The sequence below is a fragment of the Falco cherrug genome, chromosome 5 (assembly GCF_023634085.1).
Source record: "Falco cherrug isolate bFalChe1 chromosome 5, bFalChe1.pri, whole genome shotgun sequence".
Taxonomy (NCBI): Eukaryota; Metazoa; Chordata; class Aves; order Falconiformes; family Falconidae; genus Falco; species Falco cherrug.
The window spans coordinates 47,960,919-47,987,385 of NC_073701.1; the positions used below are offsets into that span (position 1 = coordinate 47,960,919).

The window sequence follows — 26,467 nt, forward strand, 5'->3', positions numbered from 1 at the left end:
TGTGATGGACGTAAAGCCTGGTTAGGCAAATTCACAGAAAAAAGATCTTCTCAATGGTTGTTCAACACAGCAATACCATGTCTGTTTCAGGAGTTCCCTGTGCTACAAAATAGGGAGCTCTACCACTGGATGCTTGCATTGTTTGCCAGTAGTCAGTAGCTTCAGATCAGTTGACAAACACTATCCTGTGTAGTATCCTTGGCACGATTGTTGTTTTTTATTATTATTATTTGCTTGGGTTTTTTAATAGCTGTCCTGATGATGTGTGCTCCTTAATGCTGCATTTTCTACAGCTGCTTACAATGCCAGATGTCTTTTGTATTTACTGACCATAAGTACATATCAATTCTACAATAAAGACCACTGAATCAGAGCCTTCCTTGAAGACGGTGCGTACACATAATTCGTTACTTATCAGCTAAAAAACTACTTTAAAACAAGCTTAATTTTCCATCAAAAAGGAAAAACGCAACATTAACAGATTGTTTTAACTAATGTCAATGAAATCTGGGAGCTTCTAACATTATGAAGTTATTATAGCTATTTAAATTATTTTTTCTGCTGGTGAATAGGAAGGAAACCCCTTGACATGATTGTACCTGAAAGTTTCAATCTGGTGAAAGAATGACACTTCAAGGCCAGAATAAAAATTTTTAAAAATTGCTTTTGCCACTGAGAGGACTTGATCTCAATTATGGCAGATAATATTTGGAAGCAGTAGTTTCTGGACATCTGTTAGGAAGAAAGGAACAACGTCTGCCTCATTAGTTCTTGTGTGGAGACTTCCAGTTATTTGGGCATAAATGTTGTAAGAATGTAACCCAAAGCAAAACTTTGAAGTGGGCCACCCACCCCCTGCTACCAGGAAATCAATTTCTTTATCAGAGTGTCTTGCTCCCCATCAAAACCAGTCCCTCTGACACAGTGTGCCTATCCTCCAAATCTGTTGTTTTCCAGTGTGTTTTTATTATCTGTCTGTGTGGTTCATGTTACCTGTGACAGCTGGGGCATCATGACTTAGGGCATTGAACTGGAGTCTGTTTTTTCACTCCAACATTTAGCATTTACAATATGGCCAAGTAATTATTAAAGTAATTTAGATTTTTCTAACCCATATCCTTTCCCCCTTCCTCTTTCTTCAGTTGAAGGACTGTTGTTTATTATGTGAAACCTGAGTCTGCTATTGTGGTACAGATGCCCGTTTTTGAGGTATTAGTAGTTACTGTAGGTGTTGCCTCTGCTGTTGATTCCTTTATCTGTGGGGATGTGTGTCCTGCTACTCAACTGGGAAGTACAGTGTACTTGGTGTTTCCTTTTGTGGTGTTGACCTTAATTTTAACTTGTGATGGGGGCAGTCTTGAACACCATGTCACGTTGTATGCTTTTCTGGGAGACGTTTTCATCTTGTAAACAAAAAGTCAAGCCAGTCATGAAACCCAGCATGCTCTTGGTGAGTATCAAATGCTTCTATATAATGCTGGCTCATACAAAATTTGAATGAGGTAGTTGCAAGTAGAAAGAGAATCTTGTTTTATTTTTTATAACAACAAGGCTGTCAGTGCTCTAGGTGAGCAGAAGGTGAGTTTCCGCACCAAAAAACTTAGTTTAGGCTCTAATTTAAGACCTTGGGCTTGGATTGATCTTTTTATACATGAGGTGCTTGCAGAAGTGCTGGGTCCTGCACTGGGGTCACAACAGCCCCACGCAGCACTACAGGCTTGGGGCAGAGTGGCTGGAAAGCTGCCTGGGGAAAAGGACCTGGGGGTGCTGGCTGACAGCTGGCTGAATCTGAGCCAGCAGGGTGCCCAGGTGGCCAAGGAGGCCAACAAGGTGTTGAAAGGGTGTTGAAATATTGGAACAAGCTGCTAGGGAGGTGGTGGAATCGCCATCCCTGTAGATATTGAAAAGATGTGTAGATGTGGTACTTAGGAACATGGTTTAGTGGTAGACTTGGTAGTGCTGGGTCAGTGGTAGCATTTGATGATCTTAAAGATCTTTTCCATTCTAAGTAACTTTATGATACGTAAAGCTGTCCAACAGTGAGCACAGACAGGCAGTGATGTGGATGAGAGCAGAAGTATGATGTTTCGTTTGAGAAGCTGGACCTTAAAGTGTCATTAGATTATTCCTTCTTTCTTCTTTTTTTTTTTTTTTTTCCCCCTAATTGCATTGGTGCTCTGATATGAAGGTAAGGAATGGAAACTTCTTTCCAATTATTCATACATGTCCTTGTAGTGGAAACACATAGAAAGGATGTTGTGTAAGATTTCACATCGTGTTGACAGATTGAACTGATTCTGTTATATTGAAATGTAGAGGAAGAATATTAAGAAAATATTACAGTATTTGATTAATTTTAAAAGTTAATCAGGTAACTTAACTGGTTATGTCATAAAGGTTCTTCTCTTTCTGATTATTTCTCCATAGTTCTCAAGGAAATGGGTTCTTTCGTAACTTGGGTTTCACTGCACCTGTGATACTCTAAAAATTCTAAGCTTGGCATTATAACCAATGCTGCTTTAGTATTGCATGTCACTGTAGTTCTCACTATATAACTTCACCTTCTGTATGGATTAAGCTTTTGTGTCCTGTGTTGTTGTCTTGCTTTCTTACCCTCTGAGTACCCTTTGGGAGCAAGAAAATACTTAATGTGAGCTGGCTGTTGTATTTGAACTCAGTTTGTAAAAGAGTTTTGAGATGATGTCCGCCTACAAACTTTGATTGTGGAGTTCCACATTTGTCCTGTTGTTGAGAGGTGACTGAAGCGGGCATCAGTCACTACACCTGTGCTTCAAACACAAACAGGACATTTCTATGACCTTCAGGTACTACAATGACAAAAAAATGTATCTAGATGTAAGTGCTTTTAATACTTAGCTTCCTGGGGGCATGCATGCGGACAGCGCATCTGCACAGACTGCAGATATTGGTAGCTGAGCTATATTCAGAGTGGATTTCTTTTCTTCTGTCTGTCGTCTTATTAAGGCCTCTGCTATCCAGTTGCAATGGAATTGAGAAGAAAGTGATAATTGCACCAGCTACTGTTATTATGAGAATGAAAATGGTGCATATTTGACGTGCATGGCTCTGTGAATGCTGTGTATATAAAAAGCCCAGTTCTATGAGTATGATAACTATGTAGTGCTCTCAAGGTAGGTTGAGAACTCCTTAAGTCATGGTTGCCTCACAGTGATGGATTACTTACTACTACTTGGAGAAAGAATTAGGGAGCATCTGCAAAGTGTTGCAGAACAATGCGGTCATTGGAGGAAAGGGCAAGAGATTTAGTGCATGAAATTTGTATCACAGTGTTGCGAATGAGTGGTTTAGGTTGCTTGAAGAATCACCGTAAAGGGTACTAGCAAAACAGCTTTAATGTGCATTTGTGGGAGTGTGACTTCACAAAGTTTGATGGCAAGGTTCAATCTATTACTTATTACATGGGTGAAACATACGAAAGAAAATCAAGTTAGAATCAAGCTAGAATGATTTGCACAGAGATCAGAGATGCAGAAGGGGGTAAGGGAGACTCTCCTGTTGAGTCACAAGGTTGAGTAAACCCCCTTGCTTTCTAAACGCCTGATGGAGCTTAGATGCAGCTAGATCTAATCTTAGTCTCAGGCTTGGACAACAGTTTATGCCTAATGGAGGAATATGAAGGATAAAAGAAACCCTCCTGTTAAGTCATGAGGTTCAGAACAGACCCACTTGCTTTCTAAACTCATGGAGTTTAGGTGTGTCTAGGTACAATCTTAGTCTCAGACTTGGACAATGGTTTATATCTAAAGGAATATAAAAAATAAGGAAATTCTCCTGTTGAGTCTCAATGTTCAGAACAGAACCCCTTACTTTCTAAAATCCTTATAAAGTTTAGGTGCATCTAGGTCCAATCTTAGTCTCAGACTTGGAGAATGGGTTTAAACCTAAAGGATGTCTAAGGTTTATTCACAGTTTAAAGTTGATCACAAGATTTTATCAGCACTTAATCATAGACTAATAAATCATAGAATCAGTAGGGTTTACTTGAATGACACCAGTGATTTAACTATGGATCCAAAACTTATACTATACTTGCTATGAGGCATATAAACCAATTCACATACACACGCACACAGAACCAAAGGAATAGATGGAGGGAGAGAGATGTACAAAGGTATACCTGTTAAAAGCTCCCCTTGAGTTCAGTGAAGTACTCGCATCAAATGTATTTGCATTTCTCAACAGGTGAAGGGTTGAACCTTGAGGAGCAGATGTATAAGCCCATGCCCCATCATCATCTTTCAGCAGTGGTCCTCCTAACCTCACAAACTTGGGAGTTTGCAAGCTCTGAGCGGCATCCTGCTCAGAAGGAGGTGCTGTCACAGTCTGCTGCAGTGCAGGAGAGCTCAAAGGGTCTTACTTAGGACTGTTCTTTGTAAGGTTGTGAGATGATTGGCTTTAGTCACTGGTAAATTTCCATCCTGGCCATAACCTGAGTAATTTATTTTTCAGAATTCCAATAACAATGGTACTGTTCCACTCAGATTATAATCCAGGTCAGGAATGCTGCAGGGCTGTCAAGGAATAACTGATTGTCCCCCACTCCCATTCCCTACCTTGGCCAGGCAACAGGAGTTCCTGGTACAAACAGTGCAGTTCCCCATCTTAGCCATGCAAGAGTTGCTGGTATGGTCAAGGGGCCCTTCAACACCCGGCTCATTACACAGGCACTAAGGTCTAATGGGGATTCCTAAGACTGTAGGGTGGCCCAGAGAAGGATGTGAAATGCATCACCACAGATGACTTGGTTAGGAACCCTTTGTCATGGCTAAACTGCTGAACCCTGGGTTCTTCTCTGGTGGAACCGTAACTACCTCTTCCACGACTTCTTCGTTATCCTCCGTGTAGTCTACTTCATTATATACACCACAGATAAACTAAAAAGACATGAGTAGCCACCTTCTGTCTCAGTCCCAATTCTGTAATGTGACTTGGTTATTAGAAAGTCAGGCAACCAAACATTTGTGTGATAAGTTTGTGGATTCCTGTGCTTTGCATTAAGTTCTCTGCTGCTCTGCGATGTACCTTCTTTTGTTTTGAGTGGCATTGCTAAAGACAATGGGCTGCCTGTTTTCAGCCTGACCTCACTGCAAGACCTCCACAGGAATCCAGCTAGACTTCTATGAGTCGATGGGGTAAATGTGCTGGCTCGGTGGCTCAGGTGATGCCCTCATTTCTTTCTTTCTTTTTCTGATATGCTCTCCAGGCCATCCTCCTAGAAGATATTTCAAGGTATAACTTTTCTCTTCAATACATGCCCTAAAACAAATTCTAGCTATTTTCTACGCTGTGCCAGATTTCAATCTCCTTTTGCCCTAAAAGTTTTTTTTTTTAAAACTTCCTTTGGAAAAAAAAAAGACCAAAAAGAAATCTTTAACAGATTCAGTAACTGCATAACACAAACTGAATGTCATGGCAAAGTCAGATCATAATAATGTGGCAAGATATGTTGGCTCTTAAGGAGAAAATTACTGTCATTCTTTGTATCTCATGGAGTTTAAAAGTAAGACATCTCACGACTGTAATAATACGCAAGGGTTTGGTTTGGTTTTGCATGTTGCCTCTGTTAATACCTTAATTTTATTTCAGTGGCTGCAGGTGCTATTTTGGCAGGCTTCATAAATTGGTTTTGGTTCTTGCAAGCTAGAAAGGTGACTGGAATGACTCCTGTCAATCCAGTGCCTCAGAGGAAATTAGATACACGTTGTAATGAGGGAGTTTTGGTTTTATTTTAGTCTGTTCATAGTTAATAAGCTGATTTAATTTTTAGATCTTTGTATAAAAATTAATTAAATCACATTTTTCAACTTTTAGACAAACTTTTTCAATGTAAAAATACTGTCGTGCAACTAACCTTCTTTAAAAATGGTGTACTTGATCATGATAGGGGAATCAAAGTAGCTGTTTTTATTTCATAATGCTTATCTTGGCGTATTCTAGTTCTACCCTTGAGAGTAGGAGGAGCACCAAAATGAATAGAGATCTATTCAAAACTCATGCCTTGGATTAAAAAAACAACAACAACAAAGAAAACCAAACCAAAACTCAATGCTACTTGTCATGTTACGTCAAACTCTTAGGGACTAACCAGACATATAATGTCACAGGCTTTTTTAGTAGGGATAAATAAAGATCATGGGTTAAACACAATGATGATTTAATGATGATTGAAGGGATCATTGAATTCACTGAGTTTTGAAGCCTTTGGATTCTGAAGAAAGCTTTGGCAAAAATGTACTTTTTGTACATTTTTATACATTCCATCCTATAGTGTAAACCATATCCTGGTGGTTTACTCTTAAAATCTGGAACTTTCTGGCAAAGGTTCACAAATGAATTTTTGGGTTTTGTGGTGATGCTACATTGCAGCTAATCTCTCCTGCTGCCTTTTGACACACAATTGACAAGCACAGGCGGTGGATGCTGGGTTATATGGTGTTTGAGCATAGTCTCTGCCTGTTGCAGGAGAGACCTCTGACAGCAGACAAGAGCTGCCAAAGTGGGTTGTTGTGACAAGATCTTGACAGTCCTTTGGTGGAAGAGTAGTTACTTCATATGCTTATCTGCACCCATGGGGTTTCCTTTAGGCTTTTACATGTCAGGATTTCTTCTCATGCCTCTGAGTTGGTGTGTTTTTCACTTGGCTGTGGGATTTGGGTTTTCAAATCTAGGTGGATGGATATTTGATAGCAGCAAGATCACTGGTAGGCCACTAAGTAATTTTGTGCATTGTACCCTGCTAACACTGGTAGAAGGCCGTTTTCCTCTTCAGCTTCAAAATTAAGCTCCAAAAGAATATTATAATATGGAGAATCAGAATCACTATTGCTTGGTCTCATGGCCTGGATTAGGCAATATTTTAAGTCAGAGTTTCAGATACAGTAAACACAGGATTGAATAGCTGAATTGCTATCTAGCATGTTAATGGATTTTTAGCATTAGTTGGAATAAGAATTTTGAGTGGCTTTTGAGTATTATATTTTGAGTCTGAATGAAAAAAAAAAAAACAACCACAAACCCAAAAAAACCCACCTGGCTACTTTTTTAGCACTTACAATGTAAGTCTTAAAATTTGACCATTGTGAGTATTTGGGAACATCACTGCTCTGGCAGACATTTTGCTTCTGAGATATTTTTTTATCTCCAGCAAGGAAAGCCCATTTCTGTAGCTCTTGTCCCAGCCTGAGCTCATGACCTGGGCTTTACTGGCTTCGGGGAGGCTGCAGGGGAGATTGTGTGTGCACTTAATGTATTCTAGTAAACAACATGCTTTCTTGGTCTGCACCGCCTAACTGTTTCCTCACATTTGGGATTATATGGAGTGTTGGTTCTATAGCATCCATTAAGCAAATGTGAAATAAGGTTTTCCTCTTTTTGGCATGTGGGTGGTATAGATGGCAACAAAAATACTGGCACTTTCAGCTTGCAAAATTCTGAGGTCTGATATGTGTTACTGTGAGTGTTTGGAATAAAACAGTTTCTGTCCTTCCGGGTAGTTATGGTCTGGCTAACAGTGTTCTCCAGTAGAAGCTTTCTATTCATGTAAAGGAGGTCTGTAGATGTTTTTGTTGTGGGTTTTTTTTTCCAAGTCCTATATTTTAATTTTTCTGCTCATAAAAGTGGCTTAACCTCTGAATCTTTCTACAGATTATTAAATTTCAGTAAGCCTGTTTCTTCTAAAACTTAACTTCCCCTGTTAATATACTATTTTTGTTAAGAGGAATAATAATTTGTATTTTAATGTTGTAAGTAAATGAAACTTATATTTTTCAGTAATAGCTGGTTTTCGAGGGACAGTCCCACATGGCCTATCACTGGAGATCGGAGACACTGTTCAAATATTAGAGAAATGTGATGGTGAGTTCACAGTTTGGAATTCCAATGATAATGAAGTTTCATATATTGTTGATTTAACCCCATTACTATTCACTTCATTTCTTAAATGAACACATTTTTGAAGTCAATAATATAACACATTCTGACCTCTTAATTTTTTTCACAGTTCCAGTGTGCTCTAATACCTATAATAATTAAATTTCAGTTCATTCTTAGTATTTAATCTCTCTGTTTAATAAACTTTCATAGAGGTTAACAGTTAAGACAGCAAGGAGTTCTCATTGTGATTCTTATGCTTTCTTGGTATTTCCAAGGGAAGCCTGGCTGCTGTCAAGACCCTTTCAAATGAATTCAGTCATAACTTCAAATCTTAAAGCAGTATAAACATTCTCTTCTGCCTCTGTTCTGAGGTAGAGAATACTAATACGATTTTAGCAAATGTCCATTACTAGTGTAAGAGAAATTAAGTTTCCTTTTTTTCATAATCTGCCTCCTTAATACATTGCTTAAGGCTTGTCTGCCAGTATGAATTTCTGATCATTTAGGATTATATAGGTATTTTTTGGTTTCATATCAGGATTATATACCTGTAAGGATACAGGAGGCATAGGATCTGTTCTTTTCAATCAGGTATATCATGAATTTTTTATAGTAATGTAGTTTATAGATTTAGAGCATTAAGTCCCAAAATTATTTGTAAATGTTGACAGTGGATATGAAACAATTTCCCTTTTGTCTGGCGTGGTGTCTAGTGCAAAATGTGCCTGGGTTACAATGTTAGAAACATTTGGGAATAGAGTTTTAAAGAGTAACTCCTTAAATTGTGTGAATTAAGTAATCTGAATATGAGCTGGTTTAAACAAAAGACTTTTCTTCCGTTGTATGGAAGTCTTTTAAATGTGTGAAGTCTGACAGTTTTATATAATTGTCCTATCTGTCCAAAAGGGAAAGATGAAATCTGTTTTACATAAGGAAACAATTTGCATACTTTAAAAAGCAAAATGTTCTTTCTTCACAGGATGGTACAGAGGATTTGCCTTAAAAAACCCCAATGTTAAGGTAAAGATCAATTACAGATTTCCACTCTTTGGCAAAAATGGATATTTACTTTCCAAAAGTTTGTAGTCTCCATGTCAGTGTTTGATACTTAAAAAAACCCTAAAGCTTAGTGTTAAGTATATTATTGATATTGCTTTAATTAGATTTGGACATGGACTGCACTCTGAAATACTCCGGTGTATTAGGATGAGACACTTTAGAAATCTGAGGCTCTGGTGAATTTTCTTTTATTTCTGATTTTTAGATTGTGAGCTCAGAGAAAGCCAAGTTGAAGGGAAAAGACTTCTGAGAATACGATTTGTAAATACTGTTGGAAAAGTTGGTTAGACTGTGACTGTTTTGCTTGATGCTGTAAATCAATTTGGAGCAACCAGTGGAGACAGCTAGTTATAGAAGCCACGTGCAGAGTATCAGTTGAATAAAAGATCTGTATTGTCATGTAAAATATATTGTTAGTTTTATTTTTCTTTGATGTGTAGTTTTTATTTCCATAGCAGTGTAGCTGATAGTGCTCTAAACCAGACTTCACGGATATTTTTTCTGCATTCAGATGTGAAATATGAAATTTGTATTTCAACATTTGTTCATGTTGAATATGTATAGGCTTTACCTATCTTATTTGTCTTTCTATTTTCTTAATCTCTCCTGTTGACTTGTATCTGTGACTGGAAAGATTTTATTTTTTTTTTCCATATGGGAAACCATTTCAAGATTTCTGTTTTTTCTCAACACATTAAGTTTTTAGTCTTATTAAAGCCAATGAAAGAAGACCTTAAATCATCTATTGCTCCTTTAAGCCCCATTGTAAGCTTTGGGTTTTTTTCCCCCCTTTCCGTTTCCAACCTTCTTCAGCTGCAAAATAGGGCACGTGTGCTAATTTCAAAAGTTTCTTGTGCTCATGTCATAAGTAATTGGCCTTTTGTGCCTAGGTATGCAGTCTCTGCTCACATAATTTTCCTTTGCTTTATATGGAAGGTCAGTGTGAACAATAAATTTAGCCACAGAGTCTAATCCGATGTTTACTACTTTGACCTCATGGATATAATGCAATTTGATTTCTAAGACATGAGCAGTTGGGATTTGTTATTGCATCTTCTGTGTCTTTTACTGCAGTTCTCACCACATGCTTGCTGTCAGTCTTGCTTTGTGGTCTGTCAAATGTGTTGATAGAAGTTATGAACAGGTTTTCTAAACATGACTTGATGTGTGAAGAAATGAGATATATATTTTCTGCTTTCCTGGTGTGAATGTAAACAGTTTCCTGAATTGGATTTTTGAAGGGAGTCTCTCCGAAAGTAAAATAAGAGCACCTTGTAACTCTACTTGTTATTGGTATTGCTCTTACTAAATAATAAAAATTCTCTGAAGAAGATTCTTCCCTTTTTATTCTGCCAGCTTTGACACTCAAATTTTATCTGTGGCAGCTGGTCTTCAGTAAGCATGCATATGCAGCCATCCTGATTTCTGGCACTTCGCTACAAGTGCGAGGCTGTACATCTTTACTGTCCTTGGGAGATCTCTCCTGAACTACTTTACATTATAGAGGAGTAGGAGCTTTTACAAGAGCAGTTGCCTCTACATAGTAGATGCATTTTTGTTGGAAGTCTAATGTCTATGTTAAAAGTAAGTGGGACACCGTCATCACAAAGGAAAGCTATATGCAGCTGTACTTATTGTAAAGAGAACGTACAGGTATTTTTCCCTCATTGCATTATGTAATGAGCTGTAGTATATTATGTTCCCAGGCAGAAGCTTGAAGTTTAATTGCGTCATCTTGCACATTGTTCTGATTTATGAAAGTTGGTGTCCTGTAAGAGCAATTTGACTGTTGCAGCAATGCTGCCCATTCAAAAGAACAGTGGAGAGCCCTTAAAAAAAAAGACTGTTCCTTTCAGGCCACTGAGGCTCCTTAGTAGGCATCTACCATAGCTTTTTGTGCATTGCAGGGTATAGTAGCCACCAAATAAAACTTTGTTGACTGTATTTTACTTAACAAGGTTCAATAAAAATAGTTAACTTTATTTATTTTGCTTTTTTTAAAAAAACCCTAGCTGAAGATACTATTTTTAACATGCAGTTGATGTTACCCCCCCACAGCTGGTGCATTTTTTGTCAAGGTGGGAATAATTGATAAAAACATCTAAGAGGAGTGAGGTCTCAAGCAGTCTTCGACATGTACTACACTTGTTTACGTTCTAATTTTCTGAAGTATTCAAGGATTTAAACTGTACTGAATCATGGCATTTTCATTTCCATTAGATCTATAGTGAGAATGTATGCTTTTTTGTGAGTGTTTTTTGGTAATTATTTGGAGGACTTTTAATTCAGCAAGCATTTGCATATTAAATGGTTCTAAATTATACTGAAAATTATATAAGGGGAGTTTTTTTGGTTTTACCTAAACTATTTTATTTTTCAGGGCATATTTCCATCCAACTACATTCACTTGAAAAATGCGTGTGTTAAGAACAAAGGGTAGGTGAAATGTTCTGGATTCAAATATTTAAACATGGTCAATGGCTTGTACCAAAGATCTTTTGTGGTTATAAAATCAAGTCATGATTTTGTTATGTTGTAATATCTTACTGCCCCAGAACTTGAAATTACTGTCCTTTTTAAACTGGTACTCCTGCATGGTCATAAAATTGGGAGTTATGTATTGTGAAAAGACACGCAGCACAGTTGGGAATATCTGTCTGTTTTGTCTAGAGGAAAGAGAAAACAGTTGCTTCCTGCTGCTAAGTTTGGCTTGAAAAAGGTATTGCCTTAATTAGAAGTTACTCTGTACAGAAGCTGGCTGTTTAAGAGTAGTTGTTTTCTTTGAGGACAGCAGTTGTGCCCATTGTTAAAAAAAAAAAAAAAAAAAAAAAAAGTGTATAACTTTTGTAGGATTTCACTCAAACTGTAAATGAATTGAGATGTGCTTTCCTTTACTACTTCAGGTAATGAAGAGCCAATATTTTTGACAACAACTGATCTCTCCATTTTTAGAAGAGTTAATAAAAAACATAACAATTGATTAAAATTAGTTTAAATAAAAATTTAAATAAAAATTAAACTGAAATGTTCTGACTAAAAGAAATACTGACTATTGGGGGTTTTTTTAGATGTATCACTTAAAAAAATCTGTCAGTGATGTTAGTTCAACAATTTTTTTTCTGATGTTTTACTTAATTTGGGAGCATTCACATTTTATGATTTATTTATATAATTAATACTGATACATAACAGTTTGAAACCTGTTTGGGTAAAAATGTTTCTCACCGTAATAGGTGGATGCTTAAACATCAGGTATAGGTGACCTTCATTTTGGGAGCATGATTGAGTAGAAGGTTCATGATTCATGATGAGCAAAATAATTATGAAGACTGTATTCATATTTAAAATCTTGTTCCCACAGGTGAAAATGGCTCCACATTACTGTTAAACACTGTTGTTCGGTGTGGAGCTCAAGCCACGTAGGGTTTGTTGTGGGCTTGATCCTTTCTCCCTTAAAACTGGTTTTAGATAATACTGAAGGTTTGGTGAAATAAAGTTGTTGTAAACTATCATAGTAAAAAAAGGCTTAAAGATGGAATAATTTTTGTCAGCAAGCTCCCCTGTGACAGTACTTGCCAGGAGTTCAGTCGTTTTTGCCTATTTCCTTTGTTAGTCTTTCCCATTCAGGCCACATATTCAGTGCCCTACAGTGCGTCATAGCCAGGGGCTGTCACATTGTTATGTGACAAAAGTAATCCAGGCATGAATGCAAATCTTTGAAATACACTGTGTGTCAGAGCAAAGTGTTAGTGATGATGCTGTGCGAATTGGTGGTGTGGTAGAAAGTTTTTAGTCTTGACCAAGCCAATCCAACTTTTTCTTGGCCAACGTCAAAGAGGTGAGAACTCACTCACACTGTGCTAGTTTTCTTTTGAGTCTTTGTATCCTCTTGGAGTTGAAGGAATGACATTTTTTTTGTCTTATTTCTATAAACAGAGATGTAAAAGAGTGGCAACAATTGCTGGTTTGGGATCTAAGCTAAAGTAGCAAGATCCCGTTGGAAATTGCAGGAATTACTCTGCTGTGAAAGTAGTTTTTGACATGCTTATCTCATAGTAGAAAACTCACCTTGACTTCTGAAGGACCAAGACTTTCCGTGAGGTTTACATTATTTTCACCGAAGACTTTTCCATGGGGATTAATATACAACTGAAAAGTGTCATGAGCTGAAAGAGCACCTATATAGGTTGATAAGCATCCCTGTTGGCAGGAAGGAGGTATTTGTATTAGTAACTGTAATGGCATTTGTAATGTTTATGTAATATCATGTGTTCTTCTGCATGTTACAGACAATTTGAAATGGTTATTCCAACAGAAGATTCTGTTATTACAGAAATGACGTCAACTTTAAGAGACTGGGGAACAATGTGGAAACAACTCTATGTGGCAAGTACCCTGAATAACGTTGCTTTGATTTAATGCCAACTCAAGACACAGTGTTTTAGATGCTCTAGTTTAAGTATATATTTCAGAAAAAAGCATTCAGTTTGAACTGTGCTAATTATGGACTAAATAAATGTCTTAATTTGTTCCAATCGTTGACTTACTACTGCTGCTGAACTTGAGCAGCTTAGTGACTGTGTCTTGTCCAGCTTCATCGTGTAACTGTTGCATCTAGGGATTCCTTTGCTCAGTTGAAGTGTTGGAAGTAGGTGTAACAAATTATTGGAATTTTATTGAAATATAGAAATTCAGTATGTTATTGAAAATATCTCAGCCAGTTGATTTAATTTATACCCATTTTCTTACACATTTTTATTTCCTCTCACATTCACACACTTAAGAGCGCTGAGATGTATCCATGTTATTTGACCAGGATCTCTTGCATATGACACACAGCTCAAGCGATGCCAGAGCTTGTGTCCTCATTGCTGAGGGAGGTTGGGGCTGGTTCTTGACTAGCAGTAATGAACTGATTCTGGATTTATGTACTGCACATTGTAGAATTGGATTCTGGTTTTGAACTTCTTCCTTATCTCACACTTCATAAGTCTGAAGTCCCATGTTTCACAGTTCTCTTGTTTTCCTTATCTGGATATTTTGTGGCTCTGGTCTTTCTCTCCCTCTCCCCAATGTCTTCAGGTCAGTTTGGTTTTCTTCTTGTTTAAATGAAATGGCACTTTTATGCCATAACCTTTCCTTGTTCTGTCATTTCTTCTCGTACTTATGTATAATTTTCATATTACATTCATACCAGTCATAGTAATTTTATAACAACTCCCTACAGAATGCCCCTCTGAAATTGTTCTGTTTTAATAGATGCTTACAGTCTTACCTTTGTGTTTAACTATCTTAGTTGATCCATCTTTTCAAATTTCACTTTAAATCATGCTTTTTAGCCTTAACCATTCCTGGTTTCTAACCCATGTTCTATTTGTTGCTGCATTTCTGGACTAAGAACTGGATATAGTATTCCAGTAGTGGCTGTGCAAGCAGCAAAACACAAAGTGGCAATAAATAAATAAATAACTATTCTTTCTTTCTCAAAGAATACCCGTGGTGTGTGTTATTTCTATAAATTCCATTTATCACTCCATTGTGCTCACTTTGTAAATTGGGTCTCTCCAATTCTGTAATTGCATCCCTTAAAAACTTCAGTTGAAGCAAAGATTATACCAATAAAAATTCTACCATTTCCTTCTCTAACTGGCTACCACCTTAGGTAGAAGTTGTTTTGTTTTGGTGTACTTAGAACACACAAAAAGAAATCTATTCAATATCTCTCTTTATTCTGACTGAAGTCCAGCTTTTGCTGACTGTTCTGCATTTTTCTTTTTTTTTGCACATCATAATTAAGGCATAGTAATAGCTATAACTTCCTTTTTCCATGTCTACTTCTATTTCCTCTGTCAACTGAACTTTTTTTTTCTTTCTCTTGACTGTAGAGTTGTGTCTTTAAAGGTTTAACTAAAATATTTTAGTTGTAAATTGTGATTTGCATCATGAGTTTCTTAAGTTTTTAACACTTGACCTTCTAATCTACTACACGACAACCAAAACATGATTTGGACTGGGCAACCATGTGCACACATAAAATGTGGTCAAAACCTGTTCACTTGCATCTACGTAGTCTCCAACCCTTCATGTTAACTCATTGTTGATTTGATAATTATAACTTAATTGTGAGAAGATTAGCTACGTTCTGATTCAGGGGCAGCTGCTGCTACATAAGAAACAACAATAAGTGGTGCCAGCAGACCTTCTACAAATCAGGATGGTACAGAAGTAGACAGTCTGCTACCTTTTTTGAGACTCTTGTATGGGTTGTGTTCAGAGAGGCTTTTTGGAAGCAGATGACCTTTCTGAAACCTGCAGTTGCAGCAGTTTCTAGTTTGCTTAGTGAAAGCTTTTATACAAGAGCCTACAAAATCAAGTATTTATTTGTTCGATTCTAAGTAATAGAGTATCACTTTACACTTGACAGTGAAATTGTAATTAAGCAGTATGAACTGCTTCTTGAGAAACAAGAAAGTGTTTCTTCAAAGCTTGTTTGAAATTTCCCTAGATTATAATGGGAAGTAGCTTTCTCTGTCTGAAGCACATCTAAGTGTGATTGCTTTTCGTATGTTAACAAGTATATTAGTATGTTGGCTTCTCCTGGAACAAAAGGAGCAAAAATATGATCCCTTAGAGACCTAGATCTACAATGTAAGCACAGTTGTTTGCAGATCCAATCAGCACTTTGAGATACAAGCAACTCAGACAAATTCTAGAGCTTTGGAAAAGAAAGGATACCTGAAAATGTTATTTTGAGCTTAATGGTGGTGTTAAACATTAGCCTGTCTCTTGTATTCACATGAATAATTTACTTCTGTAGAGCTTTTCATCAGATACCAAATGTGCACCTGAATTAGTGTTTGGTTTGTTTTTTACCTGTAGAAACAAAAATCTTTATACACCGGTGTCAGGAAAACTGTGAAAACATACTGTCAGTCTAGTTAGCTAAAACATTTGTATAAAAAGTCTTTTTTTGTCTTTTGCTCTTAATTTAAGGGCTATTTGTATGACCCTTTTTTTTTGTTTTCTTATAAAGTTCGTATCTTCCTATTGTTCATACTGAAGTTGTTCCTCTTTTGGCAGCTTTTTCTTCACTGCTGTTGTTATTGCATGTTAAAAATATACTGGCTTTCTTTTTTTTCAGACAAAAAGCCAGGACAAACAAATTAATGCCCATTTTAGTAAGCTTATGAAGTTGAATGAATGTGAAGTAAAAATAGCAGATTGATCAAATGACAGTTTGTCAGAGCCCTAGAAACATAAAAGTTACTGACAGAGAGTAATGGTGCTTCTAAGTGAATTTTAGCTTTTATGCAGCAGAAGTAGCTGAACTTTGTTTTTATGCTGTTTGTTCATAGGAAGAAAGAAAAGGGAAATGGTCTTAGGGTCTTTTGGCAAGAATTAGCAGAACAAATCTGAATAGGAATATTTTTTCAACTTTGTGTGATGCATCATATAAACAGAGGTTGCAATAATTTCTTCAAGCTAAAGTTTCTCAGAAAAACTTTGTATCAAGTAAAACTAGAATTAGTGAAGGAAGAGTTAAAAGAAATTCTGTTTGGGAGGAAACTTATTGGAAATTGTTGTCCCTAACTGGTATATAATTAGAGTAGGAGGATGTGGTTTAAAAAGCAGTTGTATTCACGTAATTTCTCCTACTTCACAGTTAGATGAAGAATAACTGTCTGGGCAAGATTCTGCCTATACGATACTATGTATTTATGGTCAGAGCGTAGTGTGTAGTTATATCCATGCAAGAAACTGTTAAAAGAACATGAACACTTTAAAGCTATTGCCCTTTCAAACACTTACACTTCAAATAGTCTTGAATTACATGATCACATACTCAGTTTGGATGAGACAGCAGCACAAAATGAATATGAATGAATATGCTCTTGGAATAAAACAGTGCTATGGCATGAAATAATTTGTTGTTGAGGGTTTTTTTATATCTATCAAAAAATTAGTCTGCGTTAATATGAGACATAAGGAATTGGAGTGAAATTTTGGAGTGAGTGTGGTGCAAATACAGGATCTGTGCTAAGCTCTGAAATTATTTTATATGCATACCTGTGTGCAAGGTAAAATGGTCGCAGTACAATGAGAAGAAAAAAGACTAAGCAGGGGAATAAGGAAGGAGTTTTATTGATTTCCCCACCATATCTGTATTTCTTAGGATTGTCAGCTTATACAGGTGATGTAGAGGCAATTATATTTTTTATCTCACAGAGGAATGAGGGGGATCTCTTTCACCGACTGTGGCACATAATGAATGAAATCCTAGACCTGCGAAGGCAGGTACTTGTTGGCCATCTCACCCATGATCGCATGAAGGATGTCAAGCGACACATCACTGCTCGTCTGGACTGGGGCAATGAGTGAGTACTAATTATAATGCCATGGCTTGAGGCTCAGTGTAGAATGTTGAAATAGGAATAAAGTTTTGATAGGCACTACCATTTAGTTATTTTTCTTTTAACAGACTTTCTCCTTCATTGTTTTTCTGTTCACTATGTTTTAACAGTGAAAAGTGACTTGGCACTTTATTTAACTTTTTTCTGTCTATTTATTTTACATAATAGTGGCACTTCTACAAGAGAATTGCATTGAAGTATCTGCAACATCCTGTTATGTCTTTTTAAAACATACCTGTCCAGATTCCTATGTGATGCAGTTAACATCGCTTTATTGTCTTAACTGAAACTGTACTGGCTGGAATTGCTTTCTCTTTGGCTTGTATCACACAATTCAGTTCCTACTTTGGTGTCTCTTAACATGCATCTTGCTACTATGCTCTGCACCTTTCTTTTATCTGAATAACTCATAAGAGCTAACACAAATCGTATTCTCTTTTTTGTTTGCTTGGTTTTGGTGGTTTGGTTTGTCCTTCCCCCCCCCCCCCCCCCCCCCCAAAAAAAAAAAAAAAAAGAAAAAAAAAAAAGTGAGAAAAAGGGCAAAATACCTTTTGGCATTTAGGGGCTGTTTTCAAAGACTTCTCTCTAGCCTATATTTATTCATTATTATATTTTTATATATTATATAAAACTATATTATTAAACTCTATATTATTAAACTCTGACTAAATGCAGCAACATTCAATATCAGAATTCCCTGAATTTCAGAGTTTTCTGCAGCTACTGCTATCGGAAAGCTGAAATACCTAACGCAGTGGAACAACTGTGATTAACATTAACTGTGTATGATTAACTGCTCAGAATTTTGTGCTAACCAAATGGAATTTTGATAGGTTTTGAAGTGGTTAGTTTCTACTCTTTAAAAACATATTTTTGAAAAACTTTCTAATCTTTCAAGTTTTTCGAAAGTTCAGCATGGGTGCCCTATGTGTTCTTAATCTTTATCGCTTGCTGCTGTAATGAGAATAAGTTTTATTCCAGTTGATACAAGTTAATTTCATTATTTTGTTTAGGGGATACAGCCAGGCAGCTCTGATGCCTTCCAGTCCAAATTAAAAATAAGATGATGATTTGGCATTTGATGGATATTCTTCTTATCTTCTTTTCCACAGTTGTCATTCAAATTGAAGACGCTAGTGTGATTCACATTATACGATGTCCACAATAGTACAAAGGACAATATCAATTGTACATTGTCTACAGTGTGAAACAGATGTAAAAATTTTGGGGAAACATATTCTATTAATGTCACAAAGTGAGGAAAGTGGGGAGGAATCATCTGTGTATGGTGAATTCAACCAAAATATATTAAAACAAACTCTAAACCAACTGTAGAGTACCAATTAACATATACATTGTTTGTTGTAAATGTAAATGGAAGCTATGAGTTAATTTGTTTCCTTTGGGTGTAGAAACTACTTATTGTTATTCCATTTTTCATACAGACAACTGGGACTTGATTTAGTTCCAAGAAAAGAATATGCTATGGTGGATCCTGAAGAGATCAGCATCACAGAGCTCTACAGGCTGGTGTGTGAATATAGTACTCAGTACTTTTGCTATCAAATGACATACTGATGTTTTAATGCAGCTTTCTTCTGCTTAACCGAAAGTACTTTTATTGATAAAATAAAATGACATTTCATAGTGTAATGAGTTTTACTATGAGGGAAGTTTTTCTTTTGAATAGTTATGTCATCTTTACATCTGTATGAGATGCTTTGCTTTGATATCAAATTTGTGTGCACACATGCTCATTTTACATGTTATTTGGTAAAAGTTTTATTTTCTGATATATGACTGAAATTGTGACTACTAACATTAATTTAATGAGCAATAAAAGCTTATAAGACTCTTTTTCATTAGAGTTTTACCAGACACTGGAGTCCTGTTAGGTAAGATTTATGGAAACACTCATGGTACAAGTATTGTCACAGTTAATCATACTGAGCTACTGGTCTTTTTTAATATTTTAATGTAAATGGCAGTTAAACTGCATAGAAGAGCTCTCCTTTGGATATAAGAGCCCATCTTGATTTAATAAAAGCAGCACTAATATTTCTTATTCTGGTTTAATCTCCAGTGAGGTCTAAGAAAGCTTGCCTATTAACTTAAGTGGGTTTTGGCTCATACAAGTACTGCATTTGTTACAGACAGACAGTTCTGAACCTTACTTGTTTAACACTAAGGTTTTATTTAAACTAGATTTTGTTTATATTAACTTCTGCGTTTAAATACAGAATAAACAAAAATATAATTGCTACAGTTTTCTGTGGAGCTGAAATCATACATTTTTGATAATTTTTAGCTACTTATGTTGATTACTTGTGATGTCATGCCCAATAGTAACTTCTTCATGCTAGAATCAGTATACCTTTGGGCAGTTTCAAAGTCATAGTAATTGTACAGAATCCTGTTGAAGCACTAGATGAAATAACAGTGAGGAACCATTAATCATAAGAAGAAACATACAGAGGAAGAATAACCTAGAAAACTAATAATGGAACTCATTGAGTAGACTTTGGAAAATAGAGGGGGTAAAAAAGCCTTCAAACTGAGGTTATCTTGGGCTAAGTCACTTGGGAAGATTGATGTTTAAAATTATTTTTTATGCAATGTAAGGGAAAAATAGTACAACTTAAGATTGTCCTACTCTTAATGGGCAGTTAAAATGGTGAAGATTAAACTGTGAAATCAAATCAAGAGAATTTAGTGTGTTCTTCATAGTCTGCCAATTATAAAATATGGATGTGATTTTTTTCCATTTTAAAATACTGGTATTTAGTCTTTTGCAAAGGCTTTTTGTGTATTTGAATGCTAGAATATCAGATCATTAACTATTTAAACTAGCTATGAAATACTATATTGTTCCAGCACAAAGTTTTAAAGTGGCTTAGAATTTTCAGAGTACAAAAAAGGTACAACTTCTAGAGTTATTGTTTTTCTCCTAGAGATGATAATGGTGCAGTGCAACGCTAGGAAAGTCACTTCCTTGCATTCTCCTTCTCAGATTAAAAAAAAAAACAAAAAACAACAACAACAAAAAAAACCCCCAACCAACAAGAAAACCCAACACACACACCCCTGCAAACCCCCCTGCCCCCAAACCCCACCACTTTTATAAGTTAGTACTGAATTAAATTCTTTAAAATTAAAAATTTGCATTAAGAAACTAGTTCAGTATTAAATCTTCTACCTCGTTTTGTTTTGAGATTTTTACAGTTAATTCAAACTGCCTGCTTGTTGTTTGTGGTATTTTTAGATGGAACATCGTCACCGAAAAAAAGACACACCAGTACCAGCGAGCAGCCACCATCTTTTTGTTCAGATGAAGAGCCTAATGTGCTCCAATCTGGGAGAGGAACTGGAAGTAATCTTCTCGCTCTTTGACAGTAAAGAAAATCGGCCCATCAGGTACCTCATGATATTTCACTGGAATACTGATTTTATAGACTCTTAGAATCATTTAGGTTGGAAAAGACCTTTAAGATCAAGTCCAGCTGTTAACCTAGCACTGCCAAGTCCACCACTAAACCATGTCCACAAGCACCACATTACCTGTCTTTTAAATACATCTAGGGATGGTGACTCCACCACCTCCCTGGGCAGCCTGTGCCAATGCTTGACAAACCTTTTGGTGAGGAAATATTTCCTAATATCCAATCTAAACCTCCCCTGGTGCAACTTGAGGCCATTTCTTCTTGTCCTGTTGCTAGTTATTTTGGAGAAGAGAATGACCCCCATCTGCCTACAGTCTCCTTTCACATACTTGTAGAGAGCAATAGGGTCCCCCGTGAGCCTCCTCTCCAGACTAAAAATCCCCAATTCCCTCAGCTGCTCCTCATGAGACCTGTGCTCCAGACCCTTCACCAGCTTTGTTGCTCTCCTTTGGACACACTCCAGCATCGCTACGTCCCTCCTGAAGTGAGGGACCCAAAATGTAACACAGTATTCAAGGTGAGGCCTCACCAGTGCCAAGTACAGGGGGATGATCACTTCCCTCGTCCTGCTGGCCACACTGTTTTGGATACAAGCCAGGATGCTGTTGGCCTTCTTGGCCACCTGGGCACCCTGCTGGCTCAGATTCAGCCAGCTGTCAGCCAGCACCCCCAGGTCCTTTTCCACCAGGCAGCTTTCCAGCCACTCTGCCCCAAGCCTGTGATGTTGTGCTTTACATAAGCTTTGTCAATATACACTATATGTTTTGATCCAGGTGAGAGATTTCACATTAGAAACAAGCAGAAGAGAGTCTTGATTCAGGATAAATTTTGCTTCCTTTTGAAACTCAGTTTCTGTACTTAATAGTATCATTTTAGGTTTAAATAATAGGTATTTCTCTGTCTTACTCTGTTTACCTGTTTCAATTTTCAGTTGATTTTGTTTGTCTAGGAACATATACACCGGTATGCATACAAAGTGAATGTTAGTTCTGTGACCTACAGATCATTTTTCGGTATCTCTATTATACTGTCTCCTGATCAGTGCACATTCAAAACTTAGAACTGTTGCTTGCTCTGTAATATTTATGAGATAAATTCTCCTAGGTACATGACTGGAATTAGTGAATTAAGAGTCTTTTTATAAAAGGAACCTGCACTTCAATGAGGAAATGCCAGTTCTTCGGTAAAAGTCAAACTCAATCTCACATCAACTTCGGGTTTCTTTTGGCCTCTTTTTTTTTCAGCTGGCAGCTGATCCTGAAACCATTCTTTTCCTGTTTCCTAGAGCTTAAATTCTGTGAGACCCCTGATAACCCTTGAATTTTAAAATATTCAATAGTTACTTCCAGCACATTTCTGGATGAGAGAGAGAACATGGGAGTGAAGAATATTGGGACCAGTATGCAGTTAATAAATATGAGCACAGGAGGAGAGCAGAGTTCTTGCAAGAGCCTTGTAAATTGTTTGAGGAACGTGTCAGGAAGATTGAACAATTAAATGCCTGTGCAGTGGTGATGCAGGTGGTAGGTCGACCCTGGCTGGATGCCCAGTGCCCATCAAAGCTGCTTTGTCCCTCCCCTATTCAGCTGGACAGGGGAGGAAAATGTAACAGAAGGCTCATGGGTCAAGATAAGGACACGGAGATCACCCACCTGTTACCATCATGGGCGGGCAAAACAAACTCAACTCAGGGAAAATAAATTTAATTTGTTACCAGTCAGATCAGAGTAGGATAATGAGAAATAAAACCAAAGCTTAAAAATGCCTTCCTCCAGCCCCTCCCTTCTTCGCAGGCTCAGCTTCACTCCTGATTTCTCTGCCTCTTCCCCTCCAGCAGCACAGGGGGACAGGGCCTGGGGGCTGCGCTCAGTTCATCACACTTTGTCTCTGCTGCTCCTTCCTCCTCGGGGAGGCTTCTCATGCTCTGCCCTGCTGCAGCCTGGGATCCCCAGGGGCTGCAGGTGGGGATCTGCCCCACCGTTACCCTCCATGGGCTGAGGGGCACAGCCTGCCTCACCAGGGGCTTCCCCAGGGGCTGCCGGGGAACCTCTGCTCCGGGCCTGGAGCCCCCCCTGCCCCTCCGTCTGCACCGGCCTGGGGGGCTGCAGGGGTGCTCCGCTCACACAGCCTCACGCCTCTCTCCGGCTGCAGTTGCACTGCAGGCTTTTTCCCCCTCTTCTTATATATGTTATCCCAGAGGTGCTACCAGTGTCACCGATGGGCTCAGCCTTGACCAGCGATGGGTACGTCTTGGAGCCGGCTGGCATGGGCTCCATTGGACATGGGAAGGCTTCTGGCAGCTTCTCACAGAAGCCACCTGTAGGCCCCCCTGCTATCAATGCCTTGTCAGGCAAACCCAATGCAACAGGAGATCACCTTCTGCTCAGAAGGCTCCCATTCTTCATTTGCTGCTGTTTTTGGCCACTGTGTTTTTCTCTGCTCTCCTTGTGAGAGAAGGAAACGTGTTCTGGAGGCAACAAAACCAATCTGCTTTAAAACTGACCGCCAGAGAAATGAAAGGCTGTTCTTCAAAACAAAAAACTGCTTAGATAAGACAGCTCAGAAATACATTAAATATAAGCTACTCCTCTAAGTCTATTAATAGGGTTAAAAGTGTTACTCAAAATGCATAGAAAGCCATGACTGTGTACTAGTTGTTGCTGTACATACAGCAATAGACCAAAGTCCATGTGGTTCCACAAACTCCTGGGTTTGACAGATTTATGTCTGTACCTTTTAGTTAGGCAAGATAAATAACCAGCACTTTGAAGGAATATTACACTGAGTAAATTGATATTTGTTGTTAATGAAATCATATATAAAAAACTGTTGTTAGTGTGTTAGCTGCTAAATACTGACAATTCATTCTGGCTTGCACTTCAGACCTTAGTCACAGGAATGCAGTTTACTGTTGTTTCTGAGGATTAAACATGCATCAGGGCATATCTTTTGTGTTCACTCCAGTGAATGCCACAGCAGGTGACAGTTTTACAAGAGAGCTTCAGATCTTGACAGAAAAAAAATTGGGGTGTTATGGATTGCTGTAAACAAGGTTATGGCAGTAGTGATGGTGTGAAAGCAAACGGATTGGATTTCATGTTCACATGAGAGCACAAATTCTAGAGCCGTTTGTCACATGCTTGCAGTTATCTGACCTTTAGATATTGATTCCTGCCTCCAGTGTCTGTTTGCAGCTGCTTTACTACATGTGAACTTCCTCATCCCATTTCTGGAAAACCTTGAAGAAGTGAAGTGTGTTGCATTGAATCCAAACTGTATTGTAGGGTATGGGGGGAATGACAAGATGAACTTTATGAAGGTAGTTTGCAACCATCTGCAAAACAAACAAATGTACACCCCACAACAACAAAACCACAACAAAAAACCCTCACAAGAAACATTTACCTCTCAACGCGTTTGAAAAAGCTGCAGCGGAAGGGATTTTACAAGAACAGAAAAATACAAGTTATATCTGAATCGCAGAATGAACTCTGGAATGCAGAAGTGTCCAAGTTGGAGATTTAGATGGTCTTTCTTGACTAGACCTGGAAGTGACATACCTAGGTCATCACAGATTTAAACCTAAGCTAGCTGGGTTTGTTGTTGCACAACAGTATGGTGTCATGTATAATGTGTATTCGGTACAAATGGATGGGGTATTTCAGAAGTCTTTAGGCCCTGGCTGATGCATGCATGAAACAGCCTCCCTCACAAAGGTGATGTATGAGAGGAGACAGTTTCTATGCTTCTCAGGTAATGCGGTTCACACTCAGCAATGACACCAAAGCCTGCTGGCAGTAAGAGATTTGTGGAGCCTGGATATGCAGACACTTTTGCTCATTTCTGATAAAAGTGCATGTCAAAAGCTGTGTGTGGCAAGCTTGAGGTCTGTCACAACCTAGCTGTGTCACTTGTCTTGTGGTCCAGTAGAAAAATGCTATGAAAATAATAGATGAAACTTGCTGATAGCACAGTTACATTATTATGTATAATTCCTTAAGTTTATTTCCTGAAACAGAAAGATCTTTGATTAAGAATAGAAGTATATGAATATATATGACTTAAATTTTATTTCTTCAATTTGTTACTGATAGTATTAGAATTTTTTAGTTTGGTTTCTTTGGACTTGGTTGCTTTTTACCTCAAGTTTTGGTTTTGGAAGCAGTGTATGTGTACCAAACTTGCTTCGGGTGGGTAATCCTGCTTGTTTTAATGAGACCATTTCAATGCGTAACATTGAGTAGAAGCTCACAGGTACAATTGCTCCAAAATGTGCCTTTGTGGATTCTAATACAGTGTTCATTGTCCATCTGATAGAAATCGGCATAAAGTGAGTGATCTCTGTAGCCCTTAAAGAGTTCATTTGGAGAGAGTAAAAACAGCAGAATTGACATTTAATGATAGAATTTCTGTTCTGATATTTTTCTTAAGACTAACTTAGCTTCTTGGCAGGTAGACCTGCAAATGTAAGAACCCTATTTGATTTTTTTTGTAACCTCAAGTTTATGCAATTGGAGTAGCTTTAAAAAATTGTTGGAGGACTAGAACCAACATTATCTGATCAATTTTTTTAATTGATTGCATATCTTTTTATGTTTTATGTTACCTGTTTCATATATTCAGCTGTTTGAACAGAAACATCTGTTCCAGTATCACAGTTCAACTGAATTGCAATTGTAGGTATTGAAGTGGGGCAAGTATCTACAAAAAAGAATAGCAAGGCTTTAGGAAGCTTGAGTATAGCAGCTCCCTCCTAGTCCAGCTCCAGACTAGTGCAAGAAAAAGCAGAATTAGTATGAATCTATATATTGCTACAGAGTTTTTACAGAATGTTTTCATAAAATTTGGAGTATTTATACATTAGTGATAAGAGGATGTAATTTTTACTAAAATGCATAAAACAATTTCATTTTATGATAGTGAGTTGGCAAATTTGCAATTAGTGATTTTTTTTCTAATCAGCTAATGTCAGGTACTTTGAAATGGTTTAATTTTTCTCTTCCTTTATTTGGAAAATATCTGAGTTATTATTAATGTAGATAGCACATTACCATGTGGAAAAGTCTGTGCTTTGAAAAAGCAAGGAAAAAAGGAGGTACTTGGTAACATAGGAAAGGTATGGTTTAATAGTTGAGCTATATATTAAAGCACGAGAATAAAGTCATCCTTAGACCATTGTAAAATTGTAGCTTTCTCAGGCAACATTAAGAACAGATAAGTCTTAGTCACTGAAAAATGAAAGGTAATGAAACTTTTTTGGTTTTTTGCTATAGTTAGATTCTCTATGAAAAAAAGCATGCCATAGCAGCTGAGACAAAGCAAGTTATAAGCAAAAAGCAGTGTGTTAACAGTTCTTCTGTTTGACCTGGGACTAGAATTGAGTGTCTCATAAGAAAACATGACATCATTACATGCTAAGAACAGGTTAAAAGCATATAGGTGTATACAGTAGAAAGAAATTAGATATCAAATTGAAAGCCATGATCCTGAGTTTTGGCACACAACTTTTCTCTAATTCTCATGAGTCTTGTGTTTTGCCACAGGATCTAAGGTCAGTAAGTATTCTGGGCAGGGCTGATTCTAACAGGATGCCATGTTAGCCACTGTTTGTCTTTGTAAAGACAACCAGAGAAGGAAGAGGAC

At 37.5% G+C, this 26,467-nt stretch overlaps 1 protein-coding gene across 4 annotated transcripts in view; it reads left to right on the top strand.

Annotated features, from left to right (window-relative positions):
• The window catches only part of DOCK4 (dedicator of cytokinesis 4), a 257,352-nt gene that overhangs the window by 82,821 nt on the left and 148,064 nt on the right, over positions 1 to 26,467 (top strand). For all 4 annotated transcript variants that reach the window (XM_055710583.1, XM_055710581.1, XM_055710582.1 and 1 more), the window contains exons 2-8: positions 7,813 to 7,896; positions 8,894 to 8,934; positions 11,354 to 11,409; positions 13,263 to 13,359; positions 17,200 to 17,348; positions 18,830 to 18,914; positions 20,647 to 20,798. In XM_055710583.1, coding sequence (XP_055566558.1) covers positions 7,813 to 7,896; positions 8,894 to 8,934; positions 11,354 to 11,409; positions 13,263 to 13,359; positions 17,200 to 17,348; positions 18,830 to 18,914; positions 20,647 to 20,798 — 664 coding nt within the window. The remainder of the gene's footprint in view (positions 1 to 7,812; positions 7,897 to 8,893; positions 8,935 to 11,353; positions 11,410 to 13,262; positions 13,360 to 17,199; positions 17,349 to 18,829; positions 18,915 to 20,646; positions 20,799 to 26,467) is intronic.